We start from the raw sequence: 9,559 nt of genomic DNA, 5'->3' as shown, positions 1-9,559 counted from the left end.
GCATAAAGTTTTGGAATTGACTGTATAGCCAATACATCCTTAATGCTTACTTGATTGGGCGTAGCCGTGTAGCGTCGTATCGAGGAGCCACGGCTTCCGATGGAGTTGTTAGGACTGAGGCTACGATTATTGCTTGTTAGGACGGTCGTTCGATTGTTCGGCGTGTCACTTTGCGTGTCGTTCCTTATCGAACCATGTAAATAACCGCCGTTGAAGCTGAAACGTAATTTCACGGCATTTATGTAAATATGTGCCCATTACTTACAACTGCACGACATGCCAAAATATGTAACGTGCGATCTTAGTTAATCTATATAGAATTTTTTTAATTGCAAAAACTACACATATTCGTTTTACTTAGACTTACGTCGAATTTGTGCCGATTAGAGTACTCCGACCGTTATTCAGGACAGTGGCTCTGCCAAGGGGCTCGTCCTCCGTTTGCGACCAGCGTTTCCTCCTAAGGGATGGTCGCGTCAATTTCCACGAGTAACCCCTTTGTATCCTCGGCGAGCTGTAACAAAATTTCAAAGACATTCGTGATTCCATTTCATTTCCAATGACTTGTGCCATCTTTGGAGTTTATTCGAGATCTGTTTTAAGTCTTGCGTTTTACACGTACCCCGGACTGGATGATTCTCTGTTCGCCGGGTTAACAACAGCAGTGACGAGACTTATTCTTCGTGGAAACTGGCCGGCGATGAGGTTCTTAGTCGGTATTTTATTCGAAACGTCTGGTAACTTTAACAACCCGGAAGGTATGCTACATTGGCTCTATAAAAAAAATATGCGAAATTCTGATAAATTTCGGCACTTCGTCCAGAGGCAAAATAAATTCTCCGTCATCGTTCAAACGTGCTTCGTAATCATTGAAATAATCTAGAATGGTTTTCTTGTTAAAGAATAAAATACACGCGATTGAACGGTCAAAGGACGAATGATTCCTAAAAAGGAAAACAGAATACGTACGCCTGAGCGATCGATAGATTCGATCGAGAGAGCCGCTGTGGGATAAACGGCACGGCAGTTCAAGTCTCTGTAGCCAACGTCGAGGGTGGTGTTCGGCGAGTCTTGGGGGGTAGCTGCCGTGTGGGTGATTATCGGCGGTTGACCCGCCGCGCCCATCATTTTGTTCTCCTTCTGTATGTTACACTTCGGCTCGTCCAGCTGATGCCGCCAAACCGTGTTCTGTTTCTCCCTGCTGTTGTTGTCTTTGTACTTTCGCAACTCCTCCGCGCTCTGCCACGAATTCTTTCGGTCCTACGTTAAACGTGAGCCATCAAAATTCTTGGCTTGCACCATTCGTACGAAGCTATCAGCTCGCAGATTTTATGGATTTATAGTAGAAAATAGAAAGTTCATTTTTTAACTATCGCAACTGATTGCCTTATCTTTGGAAACGTGTAACATTGCACGTGGTTGTTCTTTTTTTGGAACAGTTTTCTGTCTGAAAACATCTTACCTGAGTATAAGTATCGCTATCAGTGATCGAATGAGATCTCGATATCCTCGATGATCCATCGTCGCTTCCCATGCCTGCTTCCTTCGCTGCAAGCTTAGCCATTTCCCTCTGCTCTCGTTCTCTCCTTTCATTTCTCTGCACAATTAAATCGATATCCAGCGTCTCAAAAAGATATCATTAACGACCGTACATATTATTCATTATTCATATATGACAAAAGAATTGCGAAACGTTTTTCAAGGATATTTTCCAATTGTCGACGGTCTTTCACGGGTTCCTAATCATTTTAGTGATTCAGAAAGAGCTAAAAATGCCTCTCAGTAGCAGCGGTAGTTTCATTACGCGCGACGAAATGGAAGTAAAACGTAATTTCACCTCCGAGGAGAAACCCTCGACGAGAATGGCGACCAGCAGATTGAAGAGGACGTAATTTCCAAAAGTCATCAACGCGACGAAGTAAAGAGCCGCCCAGTGAGACGTTTTCTGCATACCGTTGAATAATACGACGTTCCAATCCTCCTGCGTCAAGATCTGTATAAAGAGAAAGAAAAGGGAAAGATATCCCGTTACATATACGGCGGCGAACGGGTTTCATCGTTTATTTGTGAGGCGAACGACGGACAAAAGAGATAAGTACTAATTAACGTGGCAGACATGGTCCACGGCTATAGATTTATTCCCGATGAGAGAACTGCTCTATCGTCACATCGAGACGGCCGCGTCGTTTACTCGCGAGAGAACTGTGCTTAGAAATCTCTTTGATCGCTGGTTCTACTCACTGAGAAATCGTAGGAAACCAGACAAAAATAAAAAAAAATAAAGAGAGAGCTTGGAGGAAAACTATACCGCCACATTGTCGCCTCGTATTCTTTTTTTCTACGGACATAAGTTGCACCCACTTGAATCGCGAATTTCTCTCTGTACGTTCTTCGACAAAGGGTCTCTTGTTATTTTCTTTCTCGTAACTCGGACGTGTACGGGCTTTTATTTTGATCTTTCTTGCCTTCTAGCGTACGCGTTGGCTGTGAACACAACGGCACCGTCGTGACGCGCTCGTTTTATTAAAAAGCTCGTGACAACAATACACGACGGATACACGCGTGTAATAAACGTAATCCGTGAAATCGATTAGCTCCTCGTCGCCCGACGACGAACCGTGTTAATCGCCCGACAAACAAATCGTTGCTTACTCGCTCCCGTTTACTCTATGCGTGTCGCCAATCGTACAAATTTCTGCGAGGTTCGCGATTAAAAAAAAAAAAATTCAAATAAGAAGAGAGAGAGAGGTAAGAGAGAAACTCGTCGACGCATTGCTAAAAAATCTGTTATCATGACGCTTCGTTAAGCTGTGTATAAGCGTAGAGAAAGAGAAGTAGAGCGAGAGAAGTGAGAGATAGAGAAAGAAAGTAAGAGAGAAAGAAAGAAATAGATGGAAACGGGGAAGAGAGGAGGAAGAGAAGAAATGGTCGAGTATATACTGCTGCGATGTATAACATTTTCGTACTTGATGATGTCAAGAAAATAAGCTGGAGTGCGAGATGGAGGCGAGAAAGCGATAGAAAACTCGTACACAATATTATGTAACACATGTATACATATAGATATGAATAAATATAGACATAGTGTTATAGGTACAGATATAGATGCAGATAATAGATATATGGAGACATGGAATATAGATATAGATATAGACATCGACATAGACACGTATAGAATATAGATATATAAACAGAGCGGTAGACATAGAATACAGGTGAACAGATCATAGATAGAGATGTAGGTATAGACATAGACGTAGGTGTATAGATATAGTAGTTGGGGTAATAGATATAGTAGTAAGTATAAATGTGTGTGTGCTCGTAAAATACTTAGCGCATATGCAGCAGGTGTGTAGTAGTAGTAGTAGTAGTAGTAGTAGTAGTAGTAGTAGTTCTTTTTTTTTAATTTTTCTGTGTAAGAGAGAGGGGAACAGTGGTACCTGAAAGACCGTGACTAGTGCCCAGACGATGTCGTTGAAATGTTTGCGATCACAGCGACACATTGGGTGCCGCGAGACCACCTCGGCACAGGTGCAGGGCCGACTCCGGTCCGCCCACATGCAAAACTTACCCCCGAACAGGTACATCCCTAGGATGCTGTAACCGAGACAATCCGCTGGCCTAAAGTATCACCGCGATGAACGATCAACGAGGTGGTGGGGAGCTCGGGATACCGACACGCTGGTCCGCGGAAAGCATCTTCGTTCCCTCTCATTTCTTTCCATCCTTCGAATCAATCCTTCAATATTTCATGTCCCAGGTTCTTAAGGGATCGCGAAACGTTTCCCGGGGAATCTGGGTTACCGTTAGTCGTAATCATTTCTGTAGAAAACTTCACCGTGGTTCTTCTCAATACAACAGTAAGCACAGCCAGAGTCGTGAATAAAAAAGACATTGACAACGTAATATTTTAGAAAGATTGAAAAAGAATCGAGATCTGTTAAACCGAAGATAGAGTTTTGCTCCGGACGTTCGTCCGTTGTTACATGGTACTATAGAATGAATGAAGGGAACGTAAAAATGGTGAAGAAATTGAATCTTATCGATCTTCCTCCCGTGTCCGCTTTGTGGAGAATACGGTCGGGCGATTCGAATGTAAAGCTATGGTAAAAATACGTATCCGGGTTACGTAATCCCTTAAGCGGTGCTTTGGCTCTGGCCGGTCGAATACGGCCGTGAATATTTTAGTCGGTAATTTCCAGCCGGAATTGCCGCGGCCGTTTGCCGGTGTGCGTTAGTTAGCGCATTGTTCATCGCAACGAAAATTGCCTATACCCTGAATAGAAATTGAAATTGAAATCGTATTTAAGGAAGCGTTGAATTATGCCACGAATTCGTCCTCGGCCAAGGCTCGGCTCGCATTAGAGTTTAGAACGTCAGTCCCGGTGGCAGACTTTTCGTTTAACTTTACTACTTGGACAATGAACGGCGTAGCTGGAATTGTTTCGGAAATTTTGCTGATGTTGACTCTCGCGAAAGTATCGAGGACAACTGCATTATATCCTTCGGTTTGTGTGTGCTCACTGTTTCGTGATTATAAGTCGAATTAAAAACAAATAATTTATTAAAAAATTATTAATAAACTTCAGTTGTGCTTTCTCACAATTGATTAAAACTAGAGATAATCGAATGAAACTGATAACAATTCAGAAAACAGAATCGTTTCGTTTTTTAAGTGGAATTTTCACTGGAACGAAGATACTCGACGGACGCAGCGTTGAGCAGGTATTATATCGGGTGAACAGCAAAAAACAACTGTCACTCGAAGCTCGTACAGTCACATTCTGCAAGATCGGCGGTGTTCGTCCATTTATATACAAATATATAAATCGTGTACTTGTATCTTGTACTCGGAGAAAGAAGTATAGGCGTATCATGTAACGTCGTCAAGCGAATATTACACAAGCTGTGCGTACAAACCGTAAGAAAGAACAATGGTAATAAAACGGCTGAAGGAATCGGAAGAATTTACAATAGATACTAATTACACTGTTGTTCGTGTGAAAACTATTTTACACGTGGATAAAATTTTCGTAAGAAAAGCTGTGTAGTGATACTACGTATCAGCGAGATCGCTGACGGTTTTTTCTCTCTCTCTTTTTTGTGTAATATCGTTTGCCTCCTGCGGAACAAATAACAGAAACGTGAAGTGAAAAAGCATACGCGCGTGAAGCTGTACCGTTATACCTGTCGTTGCAGAATGTCACGGTTTCATAAAAGTGAACCAAGAGTAACGAGGAGAACGAAAAGAACAGAAACAAAAAAAATCTCCAAAAAAAAAAGTTAAAAAAACGGCGAAAAGCGTAAATACAATATATATGTATAATAATGTATAATTTCTAAATATTTAAGTAATAAGGTTAAAAATCTGAAAACGAACTTTTAGCGGCTGGTTGCACAAGTACACACTAGCTATCAGATATTATAGCAGTATCTGTAATATTGTCTGTTACGTATCTCATATATATGTTTCTAAAATAAATTAGTATGTCTACCTGGAACTCGAATGGCACGGGTGGGTGGGTATCTGGGTAAACGGGTATAATATATAGGTGTCTATCTACAGTGGCTAAACGGAGAGATATTCGATAATCGTACGCAGATTACGTGTGGGAGACGGTTTTTGTAAATTAATTTCGTTTTTCATTTCGCCTTCCTCGGTTCAACGGACGCGACGGTTTTTGTTCGTAATTTCTCCCTCGCCCTCCCCGGTCGTCGGATGTATGTGCACGCGAATTTCTCTTTTTATTTTCTTTGGAACACAAAGTGGAAGTCGAACGAGAGAGACAGTGACAGACGGCAGAGTCAGAGTAGAGAGTGTGAGAGAAACAGTGTGAGAAACAGATGAACAAAAACAGATACAGGTACAGTGTGTGGAACCGGCGAATTAGATAGTTGATAAACAGAGACACGTTCATGTGTAATGACACCGAGCAACGTTCGAGAGATTATTTTGTGAGAGAAATGACACGGGAAAAATATAATGCTGCTACACTGTTCAAAATTTGATTTTAATAGCCATTGTATTTCGTTCGGTTCGTGTCGATGTCCCGACGTATTTAAAAACTGGTATCATCGTTCAAACGATCTTCATCTTCGCGCCCGCTTATTTATAGACCGCGTTTTTGGTAGCCTGGCACACGGAGCTTCAACTGTTCAATGTTAAACTTTCCACTGCTGCTGTTTTCTCTTTACATTTGCTTCCTGTTTTCTGCTCCTTTCATTACAAGATTTAAGGATGTATTGGCTATACAGTATTTTCAAAAAACCCATGAACTGATTTAAAATTTTGCAGGTAGCTTTTTAATAGTAATAGCAATCTATAATAATAACAAATTCAACATGCTAGCATTGTTTAAGTATATAGCCTATACATCCTTAACATCTGCCTGTGTTACAAATCAATCTGAACATATAAATTTATTTACTTAAAAAAAACAATAGTAAAGAAAATAGAATTTTTATAGACGAAAACCTTCTTCTATTGGGAGCAGAAAAAAATTGGCTCTATATATATAGACAATGTTAAAAACCTGCGTTTATCTTTATTTAACAATTTTTTTTATTGTAACTACTTACAAGTTTTACGATCAAAGAGATAATAAAAGAGTATTTGAGAAACAGCAAGCTTCGTAGAATTTGAAATTGTGTTTCCATTAAAGTCGTCGATCCCTGTGCCGGTCAAAATAGTGTATTGATTCTGATTGCCGTTTTTCACAGTGTAACGGTATACGTATACATGATGGAATGTATAAATATTGTAAGGAAAGGTGTGCATGTCTCGAGACAGATAGGGCCAACAACAGAGCAACGAGAAGCAACAATAACGATCAATCTGGCCCGGTGGGACCACGCATATCAGCATGCAAAAGCGTTGTTATAGGCGCGTAGTACGGGCACAGAGAACGTTGGAACGATAATCAACACGCAACATGCAACGAAACGATCAATCGAAGTAAGCGATCAAAGCTGAAAAAGCGCTGACACGGTGGAGGGAAAAAGGCCGACCGTTTTCCATCTACGCTGATGCAACAGCACAAACAATCTCGGTTACGGTGGCGTAAGAGGAAAAAAACAACGTTCCTCGACTACCTTTCTATCGAGGCACCAAAAAAGAGCACTTTTTTAATCGCTTCCTCGGTTCACGTCGAACACAGAGAAGAGTAGAGATCTTGAGAAAAAGTAACGCAGGCCGTTAATTAAGATAACAAAATGCGCTTGCACTCGGTGACCAAAAAACAGTCAACAACACCAAAAGAAAATAGAAAAATGCAGCGCGAAGCATCGGTCGCAATTGCCAAGAGCAGCGGAACGCAAAATATTCTTGCCAGGCAAAGAGCTTATATCACAGTTTCGGTCGCTGGACGAATGCAATTTGGATCCGTTGCACCTGGAACGATCGAGACAATCTTTTACCGACTTCTAATACTCAGTCGTCTCTGAGATGTGATGTAAGATCTTTCGTTCGTCGATCAGCGGCACAATTCTTGAACGGATTCTAAACGTCTCTTACGCGAATCTATTTCAAGTTACTCCGAGTATACTGACGAGAATAGGATAAGAAATTCCCTGAGAAGATTATGATCTTACAAGTACAGTAGAGCCTCGATTATCCGAGCTGTTCGGATAACAGCGGCTCACCTACTGTCACTGCACCATGTTTTTAAATTCGGATATGCGAGATTAGGATAATAGAGGTTCGCCTCCTGTTCCCGTCCCACTGTAGGGATAACCGACGGTGGCCTCGAAGGGATCAGGACGAAACGAGGTTCTACTGCATGTTCGATCTCTCCTGAACCTAGAACGATCGATTCTACACGAGATTCGCGTAAGGTACGAATAGAAACCGTGCGGCGAGAAGCAAAGGAACGATAGAAAAAGAGTTCGCAGCGAGAAGCATGGTCCAAGGGTCAGCTCGACGCGCGCTGCGTAGGCCAAAAAGTGTGCTTTACGCACTTTTCGAACGCTTTTTACTCTCGCTAAGCAACGATTGCGGATCAGACGAATAAGAAAAAAAAGCGAAGAAACATCATCATCACTATCGTCAGGTTCAGTCGGCTCGAATGATCCGTCGCCTCCTCCTACCTCCAATACGGCTGCATGCCATAAGAGTTTTAACTTAACGTTTCGTGGTATGTATGCATCTCTCATACGTTACCTTGAGGCCCACGCGAAATCATGAATTAGATGACACGGTCTGGCATGGTCGCACGACATATCGTGATCGTAATGTAACAATGTATGTAGAATATATATATATATGTATATATATGTATATATAGGTATATAACTTAGCATACGTGGATGCATGTGTATATTAATGTTAATATAGTATATATAATATGATATACACTATATAGAGGAAAAAAAGCCCTCGAGAAGATACGTGGAAAAGTATCCTTTGTAGGTACCTGAAACACCGTCACAATAGCCCAGAGTAACGAGTCAAAGTTTTTCCTATCACACTCGACGTCAGAGCTGCCTTTCATCGTTTCACAGAATTTGCAACCAAACAGGTTCATCCCGAGAATACTACAACACAACGAAACGTGCAATGTATACTTCCTTATCCGTAAATATACATAGATAGGTAGATACATGAGCGTAGGGGAAGGAGCAGAGAGACAGAAGAACGGTAACAACGAAGGGAGAGTAGAAGGATGACCAGGGTCCGGGAACCGATCGAGGAGACGGAGAATTTAAAAAAAAAAATTGAAATAATAATCAAAAATGAATGTAAAACAAGCTTCCGTCGACTGATATCTTTTAAATCAGGCATGTCCACGGGAGAGTTTGTGACGATCGCGGTTGATATTACACGCGACGAATTGGCACGTACGAACGCGCCCCGTATCTACGACTTCGCCGGTAGTTCGATCTCTTGGTCGAATGCTAGGCCGTTGGAGTGGTAAACTAACGATTCGCGCTGATCGACCTCGGTTAAAGTTTACGCCGACGTACAAATAATCTTCGGATACGTATGGTCACCGATCGGAACCGGATTTCTTAGAATCGATTGTCGTTCAAATGGCCAGCATGGGTAAACGTGAAACACTGTGCGAGTGAGACAGCAGCAGATAGATACATTAGACTTCGGTGATCCTACGCGCACGGTGTAATGGCTTGCCTATTATCGGCTATTAACGTAACGTCGTTTCTCCACTACCTTACGACTCTCCGCTGTGTGCTCGGCTCGTCAGCCTGCGCGGAAGCCAGCGAGAGCACTCCCACCCTCGAAACAGCGGTTTGGACATGCCTGGCTTAAATCGTTCGTCGAAGCCTGACCACGTTGCGCACGTTCTACTTCGTTCGAATTGACGGATCTTCTGCAACTTTGAACCTCAAAGGGTCGTCACAGATCACGAGTTTTCGATAGGAGCCTACAAATATCGGTTTGGTCGAGAGACTCCTATCTTCTGGTCTCTTTACAAGCGTAGCGAGGGATCCAAATACGTTGGACAATCTTTGATTTAAACTATCGGCCAAAAGCATGAAACCTGAGCCGAGTACGTAACGAGGAATCTGACCTAATAGTTTACAACTTTGAATCAATACCAGT

At 42.1% G+C, this 9,559-nt stretch overlaps 1 protein-coding gene and 1 long non-coding RNA gene across 8 annotated transcripts in view; one reads left to right on the top strand and one right to left on the bottom strand.

Annotated features, from left to right (window-relative positions):
• Window positions 1-9,559, bottom strand: part of Ca-alpha1T (Ca[2+]-channel protein alpha[[1]] subunit T) — a 51,898-nt gene that overhangs the window by 9,196 nt on the left and 33,143 nt on the right. For 4 of the 7 annotated variants that reach the window (XM_018031985.2, XM_018031989.2, XM_018031990.2 and 1 more), the window contains 7 exons: window positions 3,441-3,597; window positions 1,838-1,993; window positions 1,463-1,597; window positions 970-1,260; window positions 623-774; window positions 368-514; window positions 51-216 (listed from right to left, as the gene is read on the bottom strand). In XM_018031985.2, the coding sequence (XP_017887474.1) occupies window positions 51-216; window positions 368-514; window positions 623-774; window positions 970-1,260; window positions 1,463-1,597; window positions 1,838-1,993; window positions 3,441-3,597 (1,204 nt within the window). Of the gene's footprint in view, window positions 1-50; window positions 217-367; window positions 515-622; window positions 775-969; window positions 1,261-1,462; window positions 1,598-1,837; window positions 1,994-3,440; window positions 3,598-8,411; window positions 8,533-9,559 lie in introns of all 7 variants that reach the window. The other 3 variants (XM_018031987.2, XM_026817235.1, XM_018031986.2) reach the window with 2 other exon arrangements.
• LOC113464854 (uncharacterized) overlaps window positions 1-9,559 on the top strand; it is a 43,007-nt gene that overhangs the window by 14,018 nt on the left and 19,430 nt on the right. The window lies entirely within an intron of this gene.

Source organism: Ceratina calcarata, unplaced genomic scaffold (assembly GCF_001652005.2).
Source record: "Ceratina calcarata isolate Rehan_Ccalc_2016 unplaced genomic scaffold, ASM165200v1 scaffold568.2, whole genome shotgun sequence".
Taxonomy (NCBI): Eukaryota; Metazoa; Arthropoda; class Insecta; order Hymenoptera; family Apidae; genus Ceratina; species Ceratina calcarata.
Note: the sequence above shows the minus strand (reverse complement) of the source record. Positions and strands in the feature narration are given on the sequence as shown.